Below are 23,981 nucleotides of genomic sequence, written 5' to 3'. Positions count from 1 at the left end.
GCCGAGGGGATATGGGGGAATCGCAGTACAGAGACCCTCAGCCTCGCTCAGCCCGGGCACGTCGCCATGCCGGTCCCGGGCTCGCGCTCCCACGAACACTCCGTCCGGAACCAACGTGCGAGGCAAATGGGGCAGGGGGAGCGAGGCCGGAAACGGACCGCGGGTCGGAAGTGACGCGAGACCCCTCGAGTTTGCTCCGCCCGGTCCCTGCGGTGGGCGCTGTCATGGCGCACATCACTATCAACCAGTACCTGCAGCAGGTAACGCTTGTTCCCCTGCGTCGCGCGCGGTCTACAGGGTCTTCTCCTTTTTGCTTTGGCCTGCCGGACCTTGGGATGCGGTGGGCAGCCGCCTTGTGTCTGGCTGGGGTCAGATTGGACACTGCCCGTCCTGCTGAGTCTTTTCGCTGACTGGCCCTTGCTGCCAGTTGGGAAGTAAGGATGTTGCGGCAGATGCAATACTGTGTTTCTTGGGGACCCAGGGATGCGCAGATGGTCGCTGCCCTCCATTTAGGGACGCGTGTGTGTGTATGAAGTGGGGGGCGCGCCCCTAGTCCTAGCGGATGCTGAAAGACCCGTTAGCCACGCGAAGGAGTGGGGGTTCGGCTCTTGTTACCCAATGAAGGCCCGACCTAAGGGCCTGACTTCGAGTTTTTCTCGGAAGACACAGTTGCAAGTAGGAGATGGAGATAGCAAGTATTCCGGGCTGCGAGCTTCTAGTCATAGCCGACATTCAGTACACGCTCTGTGTTAGCACTTAGCATACTTGATAGCCTTTTGGAAATGTCTCTGGTAGGGATTTTTGTCTTTAAAGCCAGTAAACGGCAGTGGTATATTTCAAACGTAGGTGTTTATTATTCAAAGCTTTCATTCTTCCCGCTAAATTTTCCTAATTCGCATAACTAAAACCGTGGTAATACGGATAAGGGAGAGAAGAAGTGGGTTTTTTAAATATGTAAAGCAAACATTTACCAAGGCTTGGTGATAATGTGTGACTGAGGGATAGCGAGGAGTCCAGAATGATTCCCGGGTTTCTAGTCCAGCTTGGGCAACAGATAAGCAGGTCAGATTTGGAGTGAAAAATAAATTTAGTTTTGGACATGTTGAATTGCAGGCGTCTGTTGGCACCAGGTGAAGATTTCTAGTTGGATATAGGCCGAGATGATTATGATCGTTACTTGCTTAATTGGGAAAGTTGGTTGAGAAACAGGAACCATGAAAAAACAGATATATACTTTTATTTTAATTTAAAACATACAAATATGTGTTTATTTACCAGTCTTGTGATTGAGGCCTAAGCCCCTTTCTTAAGGATAAGTGTGCTGTGGCCTTATCTTTGCAGAGTTACCATTTTCCAATATCAGTTTACTGAAAGTCGGGCGAGGATTTAGACATTGAAGCACCAATATGAATATAGAATCTCTTTAGAATTTTATGTTTTTCTTAATCTTTTACATTTTTCTTGCTTACTTGTAGTTCTGTTTCTTTTTCTTTTTTCCATTCTGGGTACCTTGAATGGTGTCCAACTCATGTGGATGCATAATACAATTTGTTGACTGGGTAAATGGAGCTAGATAGAAGGGAGTGAAGCCATTCATAGGCTGAATGGTAAGGCTGAGTGATTTGCCAGTGCTCAGACCTACTCATTATGGTGAGGAGTATAGTTAGGATTTGTGCTGGTCTGTCTGACTCTAAGTTTCAGATTCCCGTTTCACCAAACTACCTCTCAGTCTTGTCAGCATTCTCAGAGGAGCACTCTGAGAATCTCCTTTGTCTGTCTTATTTGATGAAGTTTGGGGTGATGATTAGAACAACAATTAGTGCTTATTGAAGAACTAGGCACTGTTGTATACAGTAAGTTGTTAATCACTGTTTTTGTAGGAGGTATTGCAAACCTCATTTTACCGAGGAGGTTAGCTGGTTTTCCAAAGTCATTGGCAAGTAAGTGGCACATTCAAATCAGGAGTTTTGGCTCCAGAGTTCATTTCGGAGTTAAGTTCACGCTGTTAACACGAAGCTCCCTGCCTTTGCTGGTAGAAGATTCAGCCAACTTTTTCTGTTTTTGTCAGAATCTGGCTGTTACTTACTTTCTGAAGTATATTGTTTCTTGAATCTCAGTGACCTCGTCAGTTTGGATACATTGACATTCCTTATTTGATACTTGTCACAACATCCTCAGCCAGCAGACATCTTTGGACAAGTGGTACATCTCATTTCCCATGTTTTCTGTGATCACTTCCTAATAGCTATTGGGTCTGGGGTTTGATTTTTACCCTCCTCATAAGCTAATGAGTTCTCCTGTTAGTTTCATGGATGCTGGCAGAACACACGTGATTCCTGGGTTAGAGACCAAGGATCTCATTACTCAGCATAGCAAGCAGCATGGCATCAGCATGTTGGCATTGGTTCCCCTGGACACTAGGTGATATGACAGGCCCAGAAGGGTACCTGCAGACATATCAAGAGAAAGACATTGCAATTGGGAAATCCACCCATGTTATAGCAGGCAGAAAGCTAGTCTGCTTTTCTCCAGGATTGGGTATGGCAGAGAGATACTACTTTATTTCTCAAGATGACCTGCCGCTTAAATAGCCCTGAGTAGCAGCCTGGGTAAAAGAGCCAGCAATCAACGCCTTGGGGTGCCAGCATACCCATCTCGAGAGGCCCAAGAACAGTTGTCTGTTACTAAGATGTCCCCTCATCTATTGAGGCCCATTTTTTAGTGCTGGGAGTTTCAACAGGCATTCATTCGATTTAGTTTCTGTTTGGAGGGGACAGGTTGAATTAATTTATCTTATGTTTTCCCATGTAGTCTACTTTTTGAAACTGTTCTATTCAGAAAAAGATCAGATTGTTCAGTTTAGAAAAAGATTCACCTTTCCCCCAGAGGTAAATGTTGACATTTCTAGTATCTTTTGAGGTCTAGTATTATTTTTTTAGTGTTCTCTATTTCTTTTGTCTATTTTGCAAGCTCTTATTTCAAATGGCAAGTTACTTTTTAAAAACTGTTTACATATAAAATTTTTATTTTTCCTCGAATTTTTTATTCTGAAAATTTTCAAACTTACAGAAAACATGAAAGAAGTACAGTGAAGACACGTGTACCCCTTACCTGGCCGGCCGTGTTTGCTTTGACCCTTCCCTCTGGGCTTGTGCACTTCTCTATCCAGAACCATTTGAACGGAAGCTGATGACCCCTTGGCTCTTCACCGTGCCTTCACCTAGGATCAGGGCTATTCTGCTGCATAACTGCAGTATCTTTACTTATTACATCCAAGAAATTTAACATCAGTATTAGCATCAACATTTTCTAATATAGAATCTGTAGTTTAATTTTCCATGTCTCCTAAAGTGTTCTTTAGAACTTTTTTAAAATCCAGGATCCAGACAGATCACATACTTATTTTGGTTTGTGTGCTCTTTAGTCCTTTAATCTAAAAGTCTTCTTAGAGGGAGGGAGGCTCTTTTATGACATTTAACTTTTTTTTTTTAATGTCTTGGTCAGTTCACTTGTAGAGCCCTCGCAATCTGCCTTTGAGAGTCTTCTTGGTGATTAGATTTAGGTTGAATTTGGTAGTGTGGATTTCCCACAGCCTCACCTCAGATGGCACACACTGGTGGTGCTGATTCGCTTGGCATCCATCAGATCGCTCCAGTGTCGAGGTACCTTTTCCCTTGTTATTAATTTGTAATCTGTTGGATGGGCTAGGAGAACCCAAGAGCATCCTGTTCCCCAAGACTCTTTCACAAAACGGTTTTCGTTTTCATTCGTGGCTCTTTTCCAACTCATGTTATCAATTAGTGTTGGCCCAGTGATGCTTTTCTATCATACTTTCTACATTTATTAGTATTGCATCAGTTTAAAAAATGCTTTCCTCCCTGGCTGGCGTAGCTCAGTGGATTGAGCGCGGGCTGTGAACCAAAGTGTCACAGGTTCGATTCCCAGCCAGGGTACAGGCCTGGGTTGCAGGCCATAACCCCCAGCAACTGCACATTGATGTTTCTCTCTCTCTTTCTCTCTCTCTCTCTCTCTCTCTTTTTATCTCCCTCCCTTCTCTCTCTAAAAATAAATAAATAAAATCTTTAAAAAAATGCTTTCCTCATGCCCTTCTTTTTAAAATTATCATTATGGACTATTTGTAATGCCAAGTTATAATCCAGTACCAATATTGAGAATATTATTAACATTGACCTCTGAGAGCACCTTCATACTCGTTTCCGTGGTGTTCTGGTACGTCTAAAGAAGGACCAAAGCAGGTCCTTCTTTAAGACCTGCTTTGCTCTCTGGCACAGTAATATTTATTCCATGCTCACCTTGTTCTTTCCTTGTCCTGGCACTGGATCAGCTATTTCTCCGGGACTTCCGATTCCTTTTAGTGGAGAATGGCTTTGGAAAACCAGTCTGAATTCTAGGTGTGCTTTTGCTACTGGGAATCATTCCTTCTAGGTCTTTTTAGGGAACACAGCTAGCAAATGTATTTTTGAGGAACTATGAGTTCCCAGAGTAGATGATTCCCATATGGACCAGCTTGGAGCCTGGAGTTTTCAAGGGGACCAGCAGCAGCCAAGAAAGGGAACTTATTCCTTCAAGTGTCCAGGGCCAGAGAGCTTCACCTGGTGAGCTCTGCAGTTCATGTACCAGGCCCACGGGGTTGCTGCTAAAAGGGGCTCAACTGGAGTCCAGCTGCGTGGTCAAGTGGAAGGTGTTTAAATGAAAAGACCAAAGCTTCCGGGACATGACATAGTTACTAACAGTGACTAGAGCAGATGTCAGGTTGCCCATGATCTTAGTATCCACTGAAGGATGGATTAGTTCATTAAGAGAGCCTGTCACCATCCCTCTGTTTTTCCTCACACATGCACACACGTACCCACACACCCATGATGAGAACTTTGGCAGCCTTTATCAGCTTCCTTCCAAAATGTTGATGGGACTAGTATTTTGTCATTACTCAGAATATATCAACAAGTAACCCGACACAAATGTCTTTTGTTTCTTGTTTTAAAGTAAATCCTTGGAAGTGGAGTTGTTGGCTCAAAATGTAAGTGCTTATGTAGTTTTGTTGAATAATCCAGTAGCAAATTCTTTATTGGATGAGATGATGTAAATGTTACCTGTCAATGCTCTGAGTGGTACAGTAGATGAGGGTTTGGATCCCCGTGGTGTCCTGGTTATGCCTCCATTTTTTTTCTGGCTGTGGGTGCCTGGGCATAGGATTGCTGGGTCAGGGAGTGGGGGTATGCTCTCCTAACTTGCATGCCAAACAGTGTCCCAAAGCGGATGCCACTTCACCTTCCCCCTGCAATGTGTGAGGGTTTCAGTTGCTGTATATTCTTGGAGCACTTAGTGTGGTCAGCCTCTTCAGTTGTAACTTTCCTGGGGGCATGTAGGGGTATCTTGTGCATTTCACTGGTGGTAGGACGTGAGCACTTTCTTGGTGTGCACCAGTTGGATATTCCCTTTATGACGTCTCTACTCAAAGTCTTGTGTGGGCATAAAATTTATATATTTAATTTTATTGTAGATAAACTACATAGTATATGCAGCTTCATGTTTGGCTTTCTCCTCAATTATTTGTATGTCATTTTTGTTGAATGTAATTTAAAAATATAATTTCCTTTTCTAATTATAAATGTCTGCCGTAACAGTCTTCCTGTATAGGAGTATACAAAATAAAAGCCTTGTCACCCCTCACCCCACTGTCTAAGGGGTCAGCGGGTGCAGCATGGGGCCCTGAGTTTCTTCCGTGCTTATACGTCATACGTGCTTTTCCTTTTCCTGCCAGGTCAAGTAATGCAGTTTTCCTCTATTTTCTCTTTTTTCTTTTGCTTAACAGTAAGTGTGTTGCAGACACTTTCCCATGTTATTACATGGAGATTTACTTCATTCTTTTTTACAGCACGCAGGTATCTGTTTATGACTCTGACACTATTCATTTAGCCATTGCCATTGCCATAGTTAGGTTGAGTGGAGGCCTTTTGAATTTTGGAAATAGGTTTTTATTTTCCCATAAGTTGTGAAAGTGAATTTTCAGATGTCTGCTCATATGACTGAGTAAAGCAAGAATAATTCACCTTCACTAATAATCAAATAATAAACTGGTTTATTCTGCTTTTTCATGGTTTTTAACAGTAAGTCACCTGTTTATTTGCCTTCAGGAGGTATCATTTTGAAAAGTAGTTATTGTTTGCTGGCCAAAGAGAATACTGATCTGTTATATTTTGAATATTCTGTTTTCAAAGTAGGGAAAATGAATTGCAGTGCTATACAATGTGCTGTTGAGGTTCCATTAGAATAGTGTTTTATTTTCTACTTAGCTTTTCTCTTCTCAAACGCTTCAGGTATACGAAGCAATAGACACCAGAGATGGGGAATCCTGTGCAGAGTTGGTGTCTTTCAAGCACCCCCATGTTGCCAACCCACGGCTTCAGGTAGGTGAGAGGACAGAGAGGGGGTCACAGCATGACCGACGTCCTACGACAAGCTTAGTCTTTGAGCTCATCTGTTGAGGATTATATTCAGCGGCATACAGGCTGCACCTTAGACCTTGTAAACCAGTTTCTGGAGTAGAAGCAGGCTTTTTTTTTTTTTAAATTTAAAGTTCCCTAGGTTGTTCTAATGTTCAGAACACATTGAACACCATTGCTATAAACAGAAATTAGTGCCAGAGATTTGATGAGATTCATGCTCAACTTGCTGGGTCGATACTTCGTAGCTGGTGCTCTGTGCTTCCTGTTGCACTTCAGGGGCACACACGTCCATCTGCCCGTTTGTCATCTAAGGCCGAGTTCTTATAAAATTCCCCATTGACCTTCCATCTGATGGCTCCATTCCCTGGTGGCCGTTGTCCGAGCCAGTTATTTCATTAGGGATTGTAGAATGACAATTTTTCTGATGTTTTCCTTTTTCCCTCCCACATTGGATCAGTGTAAGAGTGGACTGATTCCTCTTTTTTTCAAGTTCTGTATGCTTGTAATCCATTGTAATGCTCATGCTATCTAACATCTGGCCATTGAGAAGAGAGGGTGAGTTAGAAATAAACGTCAGCTAACCTGGCCCAGGACAGAGAGAGGGTGGTTCTATCACCAGAAGGCTGAGAAGGAGCTATTCCCAACGTGGCGTCTTTTCTAGTGCATCAGACTTCATTTATGTGAGGTGTGATATTCCTTACTTATTAAGCACGTAGTAGCTGCTTTCTAAATGTTTCTTGATTGACAAGAAATATTAAGAAATGTATGTAATAGTTAGATATGTATTTAATTGCGTAGACTATTTCCTAGCCTGGGGTAGACAAAGCATTGTATTCATCTGTGCTCTCTAGACGGCTCAAGCTTGATAAATATTTGTTGAAGTAGTGGACCTTTTATTTAGAAGTGCTAAGGTATAAAATGTTACTGCTAACTGTAAAGTGTAAATTCTTTTGAAACAGATTTGTTTAAATCTCTACCCATTGTATTCTTTCTGTGCCTGTTAATTATATTTTTGCCATTTCTGTTCTTATTATTTAATGTATTAGTTGGCCTCTCCGGAAGACAAGTGTCAACAAGTTTTGGAACCCCCTTATGATGAAATGTTTGCAGCTCATTTAAGGTAAGGAAGTAAAACAAGCAGATCTTGAAATTGCTGAATTGACTAGGATTGTATTTAACATCATCTAATGCTTGAAGCAGTGAATCATTACTTTGAAAAAGTAGAGGAGTGTGTTTGTAATTTACTTTGGTAAAGCCTGTGGAAATTTTGTGAATTTGAAAAAACTAAAATTGCAGTAAACTTTTTTCTCATTTCAAGTATCATGTATGTTTTCAAAAGTTAAAATTATATTGTGCCCTGGCTGGGTGGCTCAGTTGGTTGGAACATCATCCAGTACACCAAAAGTTTGTGCGATCGATCCCCTGTCAGGGCACATAGCTAAATTGCGGGTTCGATTCCTGTTTGAATTTCATATGGAATACAATTGATTGATGTTTCTCTCTTCTCTCTCTCTCTCTCTCTCTCTCTCTCTCTCTCTCTCTCATCCCCTCTCCTTTTTCTCCCTCTTTCTCTCCCCCTTTCCCTTTCTTGCTTTAACTGTATGCTCAGGATTTTAAAAAAGTTATATTGTGATCATGTATGTTATATGTCTATTGCGTGATACTTTTTAAAAAATCACTTGATATTCATCACACTGACTGTGCACTGGTCTCTCATTTAGTAGGGTGCAGAGCCCACTGTTGACTTGTGTTTTTCAGGGAAATACTCACATGGCTGGTTTTTAACCTCTTTGCCTTATTTGGGAAAGAAACTGCAGCTATGCAAAGCTAATTAAATATTGCTTTTTATTTATACTTAATTTCTTCTATGTTGATCGCTAAACCATCAATCCAAGCAAAGCTTTATGTCCTTGAAGCATGTGGTGTTTAATTGCCTTTCTGCCTGCAATGCTTCCAGTGTTTCGGAACAGGCTAGCGTGGAGGGGGCAAGTTGGGGTAGCCATGTGAGATCTTTGGAAAAGTTGGGGTGCTACTGGGTTCTTTGTAATGTAAGGTACCCTGCAATTTCCTCACTCTGTGCAGTATGCCATGGGATTCCAGATTTGTTGATGAACTGACTAATACTGACCTACCCAGTGGGGCATCTAGTTAGAGGGTCATCACTTGTTTAAGTGCCATAGTGTATTGTCAGTGCCCATTACTAATAAAACCTACTGGCAACTAGGTTCTCCTTCTGGGACTTGAAAGGGTAGTCTCAAAACTTAATGTGTGATTTCATAATTTACCAACTCATTTCACTTCAAATAGTTATATGTGTGTTTCTTCAACTTTTGTAGCCTGCTAAGCAGGAGGTCCAGCTTTCACTCCAGGATCAGTTGAGAACTAGGATGTTTGTGGTGAAAGATGATCGGGCTACCTAGTTCACTTGTAGGTTTTCACCCTGTAACTGCACTTGCCGCTGCACCTGCCCTCAGTCTCCGGTGTTTCTTTTCCAGGTGCACCTATGCGGTGGGGAACCACGACTTCATAGAGGCATACAAGTGCCAGACTGTCATCGTCCAATATCTTTTGTGGCTTGTGTTAACTGTTCAGTTTATAACAGGTACAGTGGATTGTTTGGAGTTTAAGATGTTGAGATCTAGGGCTAATTTTATTTATCCCTGTAATTAGGAAGGAATTAAAACCTGTCAGGGCCCTGGCTGGCGTAGCTCAGTGGATTGAGCTCGGGCTGTGAACCAAAGTGTCGCAGGTTCGATTCCCAGTCAGGGTACATGCCTGGGTTGCAGGCCATGACCCCCAGCAACTGCACATTGATGTTTCTCTTTATCTATCTCCCTCCCTTCCCTCTCTAAAAATAAATAAATAAAATCTTAAAAAAAGAAACCTGTTAGAAGAGAAACTCATTTCCCTATTTTTGGGGGGTACTTAAATTTAGCATGGATCTTAAACCTATCATTCAGTTAACTTTATATGGTAAGGATATGGTTATAATTAAGGGTTTTATTTAATTCTGTTGTAAAGAATATTCTGTTGCCTCTCAGGCATTAAGTGTAGTTACAGGGACTAGTTAAGTTTTCTTGGTGGAATATCAAACTCCAAAACCCAGGTGTAGATGGACAAGAGTGGACTCCACACACATCGTCACTTAATTGTGGTCAGTAAAGACCTTAATCAAGCCTATTTCTGATGTAAATCATTTAAGTGATATCTGACAGATAAGGCCCTAGTCAGTGAGTGTCTTAGTATTTATATGTATCTCTGCACTCTATTTGCTTATTTTTTTAGCCATATTATTTAAGTATACATGGAAGAGAGTTGGTTACTAACTCTAGTAGGTCTCCTTTGAATGTAGGCATTCTATAATTGGTCAGTTAAACTTCACACTACAGATTCCACTGCCTATTACATATCACTTGTGACCATCTGGGCTTAGAGAAACCAAATAAAGTGTTTGAGATTGCCAACTTTAAAAAATCTTGTAACAGTAGTCTTTTTCTTACTTTGGAGAAAGTATGTATGCAATAAATATATTTAGTATTCTTGTACCATATGATACTCAGATATTTGTAAGTAGATTTATACATTTTTTTCCTCAAGAACTTACAACTGTGATTTCACATAATTTTTTAAATGGTGAGCTATCCCCCTTGAAGTTTAGAATCCTTATTTTGTGTTCTCACTGTAACATCATTTGAATTTCACATGTTACACTTTCCTTAACGTAGTACATCATTCCTGCGGGCATTTCAGGCCCACAAAGAAGAAAACTGGTACGTATGGACAGTAACAGCTCAAAAAATTAGCAATGTTTTTTATCAGAAGCTTTAACAATTTTTTTTCTGGATAAAAATATATTATGTTTTCTATGTGGACACTTAATATTATGTGTTGATATAATAATAGCAGCATGGATAATAGAATTTTAATAGTCAGGTAAACTTAATAGTTTGGTAAACTTAAATGGCAGATCAGCCAGATTATTTGCAGTGTATTTATATTAACATGAAGTGTTGTTTTTATTTCAGCCCTTCTGTGCCTCAAAATATTTATTAAATCCGTTTTTCCCTTCAGTTGTCAATTTTGAATTTACTTTCGGTTTGAAACTCAGACAAAAGGAGTAGACCAGCTTCAGTTCATTTGGGCGGTGTGATGCCTAATAGTTGGGTTATTTCAAATTGTTTACCAAACTTATTCTTAATTTTATGATTTATGATCTATTAACAGACTAGGTAAAGAACGAAATTTTGTTTGCATTGGAAAAAAACAGAAAAAAAAGCCAACCTTTTTTAAGTGAAGGCTTATCTTACCCATGAAAGGAAGCCCAACCCTGCTAGCTAGATTTTTAAAAAATTGTTTTATGACATTTTGTCTATTGCATACTCTGGTAGCTGTTAGGAAATCTTACTAAACCACATCTTTTTTAATGGAGCTGTTTGGGTAATTGTGGGGAAGGAGGATGTGCTGGGAAGAGTGTAAGGAGCTGCTCCCTCTCAGTGAGGACCCCTAGGCAGACCAGGATCTGGGCCTCTGAGGAGGGTCCCAGGTGGTGTGTATGGAGCACGTCAGTGTCTGGCCTCTTTGTCGATCAGGAAGCCCAAGGGCTGCAAGCTATCCTGATGAAAGATGAAGAAGGTAACAGTAGATGCTGAATTCTTGGAGGGACGCTGACTCCCATTCTGGATGATTGCCCTGTGTGTTGGTGTCATTCCCACCACTGGTAATGGACTCTCTGACCTCATGGCTTCTTCAAACACACCTGCTTTTTTGCCCCTGTAGGGCTCTACCTGTTATGTATGCAGTAGCACTTGACCTTCGAGTATTTGCCAATAATGTAAGTTCATTTTTTATCACTATTGTTTTGTAACCTATTGGTATCTATTGCTTATTTTCATGTCATTCTTTACAGATGTTTTGAGGCATGAGTGGGGGTTGGGATATATCTAGTGTAGAGAGCAAAAGAACAGGGAAGGTCTCAAACTAATCATTCTGTTTGGATTGATGTGAACAGAGTTAAGTCAACATTGGTTTTCACACTGTGGATAATAGAGGGAGTTGTTTCTGTATATGGTTTATCATTTATGGCATGTAGTACTTTTTTAAAAGGGGATGGAACAATAATAGATGAGCAGTTCTGCATTCTCTTCTACTCTTAAGATACGCCCTGTCCCCTGTTTTAAAGAATTGCAACTTAATGTAGATTGAAGCAATAGCTAAGGGTTTCTCTGGTGTGAGGGGGTAAGAGCCTGGGTTATATGGACTTGATTTCTCCTTGGTGGGGTCTACATAAGACAGCTTCGGAGCAACATTTCTCAACTTTTTGGTCCTAAGACCCCCTTTCCAGTTTTAAAAATTATTAATGACTTCTGACTCTGAACAAGGTAGAGTAGGCACATTTTTCCTTCCTCCTGCTGGGCATTTTAAAGCCAACGTGGCTCTGAGATGTGGAGAGAAGCAAGGACAGGGACTTGCAAAACAGCAAGGGTAGTGAGTTTCCTGCGTTTCTTTTTTGCCTACTGTCTGGCCTAGCTTGGGTCTCGGCAAAGCCTAAAACTCAGGAACACCAACAGGCGGAGGTGAAGAAGTTTGGAGGAGAGCAGGAAGGGGCGAGGCAGCCCGTCAAGACAGACCTCTTTGACAATTTCTGCTGCACTTCACACAAAGTCTGTAGGTCTCCAACCCCTGTCAGCAAGGCCCATGGGGAGCCAGACCCCCATCTCACCCAGTGCCAAAGAGGTGGAGCCTCGTTTACCCCCTAGCGTGGTCTCAGCAGAGGCCTGCTGAGACAAGACAGATAAGGTCCACAGTCTTGTAAGGTAATAGTGCCCCAAATGTCCAGTGTGCAATCGAAAATCACTTAACGTACCAAGAATCAGGAAAGTCTTGGCCTTTTGAGATGTTGAATGCGGAGAGACAATCAACAAACACCAGCACTGAGGTGATGTGATGTTGGAATTCCCTAATGAGGACTTCATACCAGCCATCATAAAAAAGCCTACAGGAGCAATTATGAACACACTTGAAACACATGGAGACGTGGGTAGTCTCAGCAAAGCAATAGACAGTTGTAATAGAAATTACTGAGGTGTCCAAAAAACTTTTGTTTATGTGTTAAATTTATTTATATTTACTGTATTAGAAATTTTAACTGGGAAAATTTTTAATATTTATTAACTTAAAGTAGTAGTAAAGCTTTTACATGGTAACATAATTAACATTTAAATTAAAAAATGACTATTTTCAGAATGAACAAAAAGTACTGACAATGGCATTCTTTTATAATTTAAACTTTTTCATGCCTGGCTTAACAGAAGCCACCCAGATTCTCATGTCTGCTTCTGCATTTAATATGTTCTTTTGGTTGAATATATGAAGACAGTCTGGCCTCACACAGATGTAAATGGAAAAGGGAGGAGCATTTTAGTAGCCTTTTCAGATGATTGTAGATACTCTTTGAGCTATACCCAAACTCCAAGTACTAGTTTTTAAAAATTAGTTGTAACGGGGCCTCTGAAACTTAGCAGTGAACTTTTTCTACTGTTACATCAAAATCCACTGGTGAGCCATGCACCCAGAATGGATGTTTTTGCCCTTGCCTGGTTTTGTAACATACATCGAACATTTGGAAATTTTTAGTTCACTGAGCTGTGCAGATGTTCCCAATGTTGATATATTTCATTAGGTAAAAACAAAACAAAACAAAACAAAAAAAACAGAAAAATTCGACATTTGTTAATACCTACAGTGACCTCGTCAGAAGAGTGCTGATGTCATAGAAATCTGCCAAGTTCATGGTGGTCCATACAAGTTTTTCCAAAATTTTTGTTTTTTCTTGAAAATGCTAATATTGTCATTGGTAACAAACACTGTCAGTTGTTTGCCTGGAAGTGACAGGCTGCGTTCATTTGCTTTCAGGCACGCCTGCGTTGCCTTGCCTGGCTGCCCTCGTCTGCTCCGGGGTGCAGCTGGCAGCCCCGAGTGTCCTAGTCCACCTCCGCAACACAGCCGTCTCCTTCAGTGTGGGGCACACGTGCTGCGTGTGTGCTTTCTGTCTCATCACAAGCAGTTTAAACATTTCTGCATTTGAGGACTAGGACAAGGGAATTAATGTTTGTGGCATCATTAAGGGCATTTTAAAATGAAATCAGCTTTATTAGGTGATTAATCGACGGACTGTAAATGCATTATGTGAAGGAAACGATGACTGCTTCAGTGTGGTGCCCCTGGGAAGGCTCTAGTGGTTTCACTGACTATTGTGTTTGCACCATCAGTGCCAACGGTGCAAATGTCGATATGATAGAAAGAAATAATGGCTTAGTGTTATCATGAAAATAGTTTCCACTCCGTGGGCCACGTGCAGGTGTCTCGAAGCCTCTCAGGAATTCCTAGACTGTACCCTAAGAACCTCAGAAAGGGAGAATGTGAATGGGAGAAAACTGGTTCCCCTTTACTGAAGACTATCCTAAAAACAAGGGAAGACTCAGACCTGGTGATGACTTTGATATCAATGGAAAGTGTGTTTCAAGGACGAGCTGTGTGTGGAGAAGGGAAGGTCAGTGACTGAGGAAACAAAACCAGGGTTACCCCCAATGTAGGCTTAAAACATTGGTGATTGACTTACTAGCTTGAATTGGTGGAAGAGAGATTTGATGTGTGGAAGAGTTGAACTAAGGTGTAATTTCTCAATTTTTAAACATATCATAGTATAGAATAGATGATTTCACGAGAACCTTTTGGGACTTCAACTAGTAGCTGTAGCCATTTTATTTTCTTCTAGCTTCACTGTGGTTTTCTTTTTTAATTAAAGAATCTAGCAGAAAAAGAAAGTAAGTGTTTTTATATTCTATTAGGCAGATCAGCAGTTGGTTAAGAAAGGAAAAGGCAAAGTTGGGGACATGCTAGAAAAAGCAGCTGAACTGTTGATGAGCTGTTTCCGCGTCTGTGCCAGCGACACGTGAGTAAGGTTCTGGAGACTGAGCTATTCCCAGTCTGCTCTCATCACACGTTGTCCCTTCCCTGACCTTTGTCTGTTGTTGACATTTGTTTTACTAATGCATGTGTTGTAATCACACGGTCATTTTGGTTTTTGCTTTAAACAGCCTATTGTTTTGTAAGGAAATAAGAAAACAGAAAAATAGTCTTTTGTGCTTACTTACATATTTACCATTTGAGCTCTTCAGTCCTTCCTGTAGATCTGAGTTTCTACTTGGTAGCATTTCCCTTTACTCTGAGAACTTGGTTTTGCATTTTGCTTTTAGTGTAGGTCTGTTGACAATGATTATTCTAAACTTTCGTTTTTCTGGAACTATTTTGTCTTCAATTTTGAAGGATCTTTTTGCTAGGTGAATTCAGGATTGGACTTTTTTTTTCTTTTAGCACTTTAAATGTCATTCCATCAGCTTTCCTATGTTTTTGATGAAAAGTCAGTTGTCATTCTTATTGTTGTCTCTTGGTATGTACCGTATTTTTTGGACTATAAGACGCACCCACCCACCCCACCCCCCAATTTGTGAGGAAAATGGGGGTGCATCTTATAATCCTAATGTAGCTTATCTGGCTCGTTATTGGGGTTTGGGGGCAGTGGTGGAGCAGGGTCGCAGGGGGCAGGAGCCTCCTATTTTTTTTCCTACTCTAAAACCTAGGTGTGTCTTGTAGTCTGAAAAATACGATAATGATTCTCTTTCCTCTGCCTGTTCTTTCTTTTCACTTTTATCTTTCAGGAACTTGACCCCCATGCACCCATGTGTTTCTCTATCTCTCCTGTTTATTGTTCACTGGGCTTCTTGGATCTGTAGTTGATGTTTCTTATCAGATTTTTTTAAATTTAAATTTTTTATATTCTTCAACTATTTTGGGCTCCGTTATTTCCCTTCTCTTCTGGGACTCCAATTACATACATGTTAGACTACATGATATTATTCCACAGGGCACTGATGCTCTGTTTATTTATTTTTCCATCTTTTTCCCTGCCTCTATTTCACTTGGGGTAATGTATGTTGACCTTGTCTCAAGCTGACTGTTCTTATTGGTCACTGTTTATTTTTTGATTCTAGACTTTCCATCTGATTCAACTTTAGCGTTTCCATTTTACTCCTGAAACTCCAGCTCTTCACCCATTATAAAATCATGTCTATTGGATTGAGAGTTTTAGGATATTATAAAGCGAAGAAAGAAAAAGTAAAGCTTTCCATGTGTAAATAAACAAGCAAGATCTCTCGTTCCTAGAAAAGTGTTCCAGCTTCTCATGTCTCACTGCTCTGGCCCCTCCCCCCCAGCCCCTCCTCAAACACTCCACCCAGGCCGGACGTAACAGCAGGGCCTCAGGATAGTTCCCACAGAGGCTTTCTACACGCGCCGTTTCCTTTGCCTGGCGTGCCCGTTTCCCCAGCTTTCCATCTGGTTGTCTCTGCCCATTTCACAGCTTTCAGCCTCTAGCACTTCCCACCACTGAAGCTCAGAGTCGATGACATCCTCCCTTCATAAAGTCTCATAGCAGACCATACTTCGTGCTCACTGCACGTATCAGAAGTAATTACCTGGATGATGCTTGTTGGATTGCAAAGTCCATGAGGGCATGTGTGCTGCTTTTACATAGTGTCTCTCACACCACAATAGTGTTCAGTAAAAACATGTATTACCTGGATACTTGGAGTTTGTTTGGTTGTATATTCCTGCACAACAGTCATCTTCATGACCTTGGATTTGACAGTGGTTTTCTTAGCTGTGAAACCAGAAGCACAAACAACTGAAAGAAAAATAGATAAATTGGACTTCATCAAAATTAAAAACCTTTGTGCTTTAGAGGACACTATCAAAAAATTAAAAACAACCATAGAATGGGAAAAAATATTTGCAAGTAATTTAACTGGTAAAGGCTCAGTATCCAGAATACATAAAGACTGTTACAACTCAACAATAAAAAGACAAATAATCCAGCTAAAAATGGACAAAGGGTCTGAATCAATATTTCTACAAAGATACACAAATGGCCATTGAGTCCACAGAATGGTGCTCAATGTCATTAGCCACCAATGGAATACAAATCAGAATCAGAGTGAGATGCCACTTCTGTAGGATGGCTAAAATCAAAAAAAGACAGACAATGCCAGTATGGGCAAAGATGTGAAACAATTAGAACCCTTGTACATAGCTAACAGGAATGTAAAATGGTGCAGTCACTTTGCAAATCAGCCTGACAATTCCTCAGATACTAAAACCTGGAGTGATCGTATGTCCCAGCACTTCCACTCCTAGGTACAGACCCAAGAGACAAAAGCAAATCTCAAGTGACAAACCTTCCCATTGGGGTTTGCTTTGTCCCATGTCTCCAGAAGAGGTCATATCCCTCATGCCAGATTGGGGAGGACAGTACCATAAGAGTATTTTATGTAAGTTACAAAGTACTTGGATTTTGTGATTTTTTTTTTTTAATCATAGCATTTCAGGTAGTTAAAACAGCACTGTCATTTGTTTCCATTTTCCAGATGAGGAAAATGAAACCTAGAGAGACAAGGTATCTTGTGTGAGATCATACCACTGGTTAATGACAGAAATCATATTAAGGAGCTGGCTGTTATCACAAAACAGACTTTGGTATTTTAATACTGAATAATATTTTTACGTTACTTTAAGTACTTTTATGTGGGCACACCTTGTCTTAAGGAGCAATTTCTTTTACCCTGGCTTGTGAACAGCCTTGCTTGTTTCCATAGTTTGGGCATTTTTATTTTACATGCTTCGACTTCATGCTGTAGGCTTTAGTGTTTCCAGGCAACCTGCCATCGCCCCCTCTCTCTAGCACCCTGTCTGGGAGAGTCTGCAGGCTCTGCCAGGGAAGAGCCATTGCATGGTGCAGATACGGTGGCTGACTGAATGCTGAATTGTTTGTCAGTGTTTCATCATGAAAATTTTCAAATGTTCAACACAGTTGGAAGAATTTTATGGTGAATGCCCATATACCCAGCACTTGTATCAATATTTTACTGTACCTGCTTTATCATCTGTTCATGTGTCTTTCCTTCTATCCATCTAACAGTTTATCTTTTTTCTGATGCATTCAGTGTTAATTGCATATATCAGTGCAATTTTCCCTAAACAACGTGTCAGTAAACTTTCTCCTAAGTACTTGTTTCTCTTTTGTATTTTGAGACAGAATTTACATCCAGCGAACCACACAAGCCTCAAATGTGTATTTACTGAGTTTTGACAAGTGCCTATACCTGTATAACCCAAACCCCAGGTGTGAGATAGGACGTTATTACTGCCCGAGAAAGTTCCCTCCTGCCCTCTCCTCAGGCAGTCCCTCCCCGCAGTTCTGAGTGTTTGCCACCATAGGTCAGTTCTGCCTGTCTGGTAACTTCATACAAACGGACCCTCTCCGTATGTGCTCCATGTCCTGCTCTTTCTGAGATTCATCCGCATCCTTGTGTGTTTTACTAGTTCATTTTGTTGTAATGATAAGAGAAAATTCTTTTTCATTTTTCAAAAATGCTTTACAACAATTAGCTGTTGCATAATATTGCTGCAAACGAAGCAGTTTCAGCTGCTGCAGCAGAGGGAGTGTGTTGCCCAAATATTTAACTGGGATGAGGACTCCTGGCTTGGACTCTTTGACTTCACCCGTTAGATAAAACATCTTCTTCCATAATGTTTTTTTTTTTTTTTCATGAATATGACTTAAGCTCTGAGATTGTTATCTCAAGATATTAATTTGTTTAGGCAGTTTATTTTGTGATTTATAAATTCTTCTGTGTAACTTTATAAAAATTATGTTCCCACAGTCGTGCTGGTATAGAGGATTCTAAGAAGTGGGGGATGCTGTTTCTGGTGAATCAGTTATTCAAGATCTACTTTAAGGTATGCCTCTGCTTGAATACTCTGTGATATGGCTTTATAAATTTTTTTTCCCTGTCTTCCCAGTTACCGTTTCTACTCATTATCAGCTAGCCTCCTGGCATTGCTTGAGAAATGGTCATCACTCAGCCATATTTATAACCCTAAGAGCGAACATGTGTCAAGTGCCTGCTAAGTGCAAGACGCTATTGGAAATAGTGTCGTGTTCTTTAAACCTCAGCCCTGTGAGGAAGATGCTGTGAGCTCCAGGGGAAACTGAGGTGCCTGCGTGTTAAGCAGTGTGCCCAGTGTGCTGACCTGGGCTGCTTTAAGAGAGGGGTTTCACTCCAGAGCCTTTGTCTGCTATGGTAATAATTAACTACGGAACAGGTGGGCAGGTGGATGGGTGGAGCAGTCATTCTTTGCTACACGAGGTTGGCCAGGTGAAGAGCAGCTGTGTCACAAAGCAGCGGCTGGGACCTGGCCCCTCTGCGTGGGCCTTCCATCTGTGGGGAACATCTGCCCTGGAAGCATCTCCGTCTGAAGCGCTTCTTAGGGCCTTTTCTAAAGTGGGTGTGGTCTGTGCCATCGAGACGGTGCTCTCGGTTTTAGTATTCAGTAGTCAGTAGTGATGATATGGTGGGCTTCGTAATTTGCAGTGGAAGGGCAATGTGCTCAGTAAAGTGGAAGTTTAAGTTTTTCCTGACTGTTTTTTTAAAATAGTATTTTAAGTACAGTGTCATTTGTCATAGATCAACAAACTCCATTTGTGTAAACCTCTCATCAGAGCCATTGACAGCTCGAACCTGAAAGACGATTACAGCACAGCACAGAGGGTGACGTACAGGTACTATGTTGGGCGCAAGGCCATGTTCGATAGTGACTTTAAGCAAGGTATGTTGTTAACCTTCTTTCGCTGTATTCTAAAGACATTGCCTGCTGAACAGCTCTGTGGTGTAGTTTCAGAGAACACAGTGATTGCATTTTATTATTGCTTAAGGTAGAACATAGGTGTGAACCAAATTCAAGTTATATTTTTATTGTTTATTTTTGACACTAAAGTTGATTAAATAAAAGGAAAGTTGTACTGAAGTTTCTTTGTTTATATTGGGTCTCTGAAATACATGGAGAATCTCAGTTATTCTGGACATCTTTTTTTGTGGGATAATTAAGCAGCAGTGTTCTTGGCATTTAATATAAGTAAGCGTCTTCTCCCTTTGCCTGTGCTGATCGTGTTGGCACAGGATGTGGACATGGGGGCAGTGCTTCACTTGGCTGCCACCCTGCCGCGTAGAAACACGACGTGGAGTCCCCAGGCGAGAGGCAGGAATGTGTCCTTGCACTGGTGTCATTTTTGATGTTTGTGTCCATGGGTGACAGTGTCTTTACCACAGCACAGTGGCACTTTCATGAAATTACATCATTATGTAGTTTGTATCATTAACTTTCTGAAGGACGTGATGCCAGTATTTTTCTTTTTAAACTTTTGATTAGCTGGCATAAGGCGGTACTTTATGACCTCTTTTATTGTACTCAGACCAGGCTTTTTAAAGATCCTATTTATTTTTTTTAGAGAAAAGAGAAGGGAGGGAGATAGAGAGGGAGAGAAACATCGAATTACTTTTCTCTTCATGTCTTATAGCCATGGATTCTCTGAGAGCAAAAATAACAGCAGTTTCATAGTCATTACTCTAGTTTTTTTATTCTATAAGCACATACAGACCAACTTCAAATTTTCTTTCACAAAAAATTTTCATAAGTCTAGGACTTTTGAAGATGGGCTTGCTTTTCCTCATCACTGTTTTTTTCCCCCCCTTAAAATATGAAGTGTAAGAATAGAAGCTTTTAAATTTTATTCTATTGATTTCTGTTAAGGCATTGATATGTTTCTCCTCTTAAGGTTCATCAAATAGTATTTTTGAATACCTAACACAGCAAGGAATAATTCATTAGTATTAATGGTAGATTCTGAATGGTAGATTCTGAATTATCGTTCTGAAAATTTTGGAGCTTTTGTGTAAGGGAAGGTGGTAGAACAAGGAGCGGGGAGGCAGCTTCAGTGACTTTGCGCTGTGTGCGTGCAAAGCCCCGTGCGATGCTGTGGGTCTGACGTGTGCGGGTGTCTCTGCAGCGGAGGAGTACCTGTCCTTTGCTTTTGAGCACTGCCACCGTTTAAGTCAGAAGAACAAAAGGATGATTCTGATATATTTACTGCCAGTGAAAATGCTATTGGTGAGTAATTGTTATTTAACTCTTACAGATCCTGTTGCTTTGAAGAAGTTTATAGACTTTTTAAAATACGACAGAAGGCGTATAGTTGAATACAGCCCCAGCTGCATTTGAGCACACCCCACAATAGAGGAAGAAGAGCTTTAGGTGTAGCCAGAACCGTGTGTCTTTATGATTGACACTTTCAGATCCTTCTAGAAAGGCTTTGTTTCTCTTTAAAGTATCTTCAACAATTTATCATAATGTAGGACAAAGAAAATAAGTTCATATTATTTCTGTTCCCCCTCAAAGTCTACATTAATAGAGATGGATTAGCCGAGAAAAATGTCATTCCAGCCTTTGTGTAGTCGTCTTAGTTGGTCACCAAAAGTTATTTTTGATACTTAAAAAGCCGTGACAGATAACTAATATTGTTAATTGACTAAAACATCCTCAAAGTGATGAATAGAGCTTTCTTTCCTTCCATTTAAAACTTTTTTTAAAAAAAAAACATCAAAGTGATAAGACGTTAGGTTAAAACTTGCGGTTCAGGACAGCTCGTAACGGAAAGGCAACAGTGGCACACATGCCCTTCCCTGCCCTGACTCTGCTACCCAGAAACAGCCAGTGTGATTTTCTTTAGCTGAGTCTTCTAGAGGTTGTTTCTGTATTTCTGAATCTTAGGAAGAAATACTAGGATTTCTTCAGTTATCACTCTCCTCCTGTGATATAAAGGATAAGAAACATGAGAAGGTCAAGGTCATTTGTAATTAAACGACAAAACTGTATTCTATCAGAAATAAGGTTTTCTGATTTCTAGACAAGCTTTTATTTTTTTTTTCCTAGCATACTAGGGTGTTTTTAATCCTTGTTCAGCTACTTATGAAGAAATTCTAAGAAGCACGGGGTTGCAAGTTTTTAAAACTTAATTCCTTGATAAGAATGTTATAAAAAACAATTCTGTTAAAAATGAAAGTGCTCTTACTCTAGAAAACTACCTGTTTGTCTTAGGGTCATATGCCAACCATTGAGCTTTTGAAAAAGTATCATCTCATGCAGTTTGCCGAAGTAACCAAAGCTGTAAGGTAGAGTATTTGTCCTTTTCCATTTGGGATCTTTTAAAATGTAAAGTTACTGAAAATTTCACACGTGTTGTAGGAGCACTAAGTGCTTTTGATGCAATCTCGCCCTGAGATTCTGTTCTGTGACCGTGCTGGCGCTTCTCTCCCCACCACCAGCGAAGGCAACCTCCTCCTCCTGAACGAGGCCCTGACGAAGCACGAGACCTTCTTCATTCGCTGTGGCATCTTCCTCATCCTTGAGAAGCTAAAGATCATTACCTACAGGAATCTTTTTAAAAAAGTGTAAGCAAAATATTTCTTTTAATAAGTTTAAACTCTCCGTATGACGCATGCAGTGGAGTTACAAGAGCAGGTGCTGTGTCTTCTGGGGCGGGGTGTCGGTCTGTGTGGACGGGGTCCCGTCCCTCTTCCTTTAATTGTGTGGAATAAAACCAGACTTCCCTGGCCCGCGCGCCGCCTCACAGGCCTCGGTGCCGAGAGCGCTGAGCAGAGGCCCATTTGTGGGAGGACTCAGGTGGTGAGTGATAAGAGAACTCTGTAATAAATATTTTAAAACACCAGGCCTAGGAATAAAATATTTCACATTTCATCAGGACGTGTGGGACTGATTGTTCATTTCCTTTATTCATAACCAACCAAGCCTCCCCTGCCGCTCCCATCTGTCAGAAAGTCGAGTTCTTCTGCAGTTGTGTTTTTCTCCCACGTGACACTGGAAGTTGACTCTTCCCCAAAGTCCAGTCTCAACAGGGTCTCAGTTAGTTTAACTTCAAACAAAGGCAGACTTTTTATAGCTGTGGGTAGATTTCAGAGATATTAAAATGTGAAAATACCTGCTTCTTAGAGTCAATGAAATATTCAGTATATGTAAAAGATTATATTTGTATTAGTGGCTTTTTAAAATTGAGAAGTCAAAACTATATTTAATAGCTCTTGTTTCAGAGTGTGTTGAATAGATGGAAACTTCTCTCATCCCGTTTGAACAGTAGTTTGTTAGAAGGTGTGTTTTCTGCTGGCTCAGTCAGTGCACCTTCTCTCAGCCTTTGAAGTATTTGCATCCATTCGGTAACTAGTGTTGGCCTTTGTTTGCCTCTTGCAGGTACTTGCTACTCAAAACACACCAGTTGTCTCTGGATGCTTTTCTAGTTGCCTTGAAATTCATGCAAGTGGAAGACGTGGACATCGACGAAGTCCAGTGTATTTTGGCCAACCTGATATACATGGTGCGTGAGCCCCTTGGTTCAGGTTAGGACAAGTCCCTAGAATGTCCCTTCACATTCCCTAGAATGTGAAGCTTTGATGTAGTGTTGTTAAAATTGTTATCAGGCCCTTTGCTTTTGTGAAGGTATTTTCTGATAGAACTAATTTTATCCCAGGAAATACCATGATATTCAAAGAGTTTTATAGGGGATATGGGTGGGTGGATATAATATATATTTATATATTTTCCATATATGTATTTATTAATTGTCCTCTCAGTGACCTGAATTGCATTATGATTGGGTCAGAATGCTTATGCCACAGGACTAAGTAATTAACTCACTCAGCATCAGTGATGTGACTCAGAAACATAAGCCAGCCCTCTGTTTTTCTCCTACAGGGTCACATCAAAGGCTATATATCACACCAGCATCAGAAGCTAGTGGTTAGCAAGCAAAACCCATTTCCTCCGCTGTCTACGGTGTGTTGAACATGTAAACAGTCCTGAGAAGGAGTGTGTTCCTCTAGTTTTTATCATACTGATGAACTCAGTACTTGGCCGTGATGTTATTTTCTACAGCAGGAATTTCTCTGGGGCTCTTTTCCCAGGGATGTTGAGTCTGTGTTTGCCGGCATACACAGATGCCTTGAAGTTCCCTCATCACTGAACTAACGTCAACCTCACAGAGACTTGGAATTCCTTTTTCAGACGTAGCAGACACCTCCTTTGGCTCTGGAGTGTTGCTGAAACCTCTGTGAAGGAGGCTCTGTCCCCAAGGCAGCTACAGTTTACTTCTCATAAGAGTTATTCATAAATACATCTTTGTAACTTTTTATATTATTTGTTCTATAAAAAAGGCTTTCCGAATTTATACAAGTGATATATTTTTTATTATATCTTTATGGAAACTAAATTTTGCTAAGACTTTAAAATGTATTCTTGTTCACCTATTGTCCTTACCATTAGTCTGTGTTTGATTAGCATATTTATTTATTTTTATTGTATTTTTTCCATTATCATTTAATCCCCTTATACCCCGCTCCCCTTGTAATCACCACATCATTATCAGTGTCCATGGATCCTTTTTCCTTTTTGCTTAATTCCTCCAGCCCCTAACCTCCTCCCCACCCAGCATATTTATTTTTGCCAAAGTCTTTTCAGAGAAATGGGCCAGGGCACCTGCAGATTAGAAAA

At 40.7% G+C, this 23,981-nt stretch overlaps 1 protein-coding gene across 2 annotated transcripts; it reads left to right on the top strand.

Moving 5' to 3' along the window:
* The first annotated feature begins 11 nt into the window (after positions 1-11).
* PCID2 (PCI domain containing 2) lies at positions 12-23,658 on the top strand. Of its 2 annotated transcripts, XM_045821563.1 has the most exons (14): positions 12-260; positions 6,342-6,431; positions 7,517-7,590; positions 8,966-9,031; positions 10,199-10,240; positions 11,247-11,301; positions 14,318-14,421; positions 18,248-18,323; positions 19,052-19,193; positions 20,431-20,531; positions 21,519-21,592; positions 21,746-21,871; positions 22,686-22,809; positions 23,187-23,658. In XM_045821563.1, the coding sequence occupies exons 1-14, from the start codon at positions 12-14 to the stop codon at positions 23,274-23,276; spliced, it is 1,413 nt and encodes a 470-aa protein (XP_045677519.1). In that variant the 3' UTR covers positions 23,277-23,658. The 2 variants fall into 2 exon arrangements, with proteins under 2 accessions (XP_045677519.1, XP_045677520.1); XM_045821564.1 differs by lacking the exon at positions 6,342-6,431.
* The last annotated feature ends 323 nt before the right edge of the window (positions 23,659-23,981 follow it).

Source organism: Phyllostomus hastatus, unplaced genomic scaffold (genome assembly GCF_019186645.2).
Source record: "Phyllostomus hastatus isolate PE091 unplaced genomic scaffold, TTU_PhHast_1.1 phas_scaffold_46, whole genome shotgun sequence".
Classification (NCBI taxonomy): Eukaryota; Metazoa; Chordata; class Mammalia; order Chiroptera; family Phyllostomidae; genus Phyllostomus; species Phyllostomus hastatus.
This window is presented reverse-complemented; position numbering and strand designations above follow the sequence as displayed.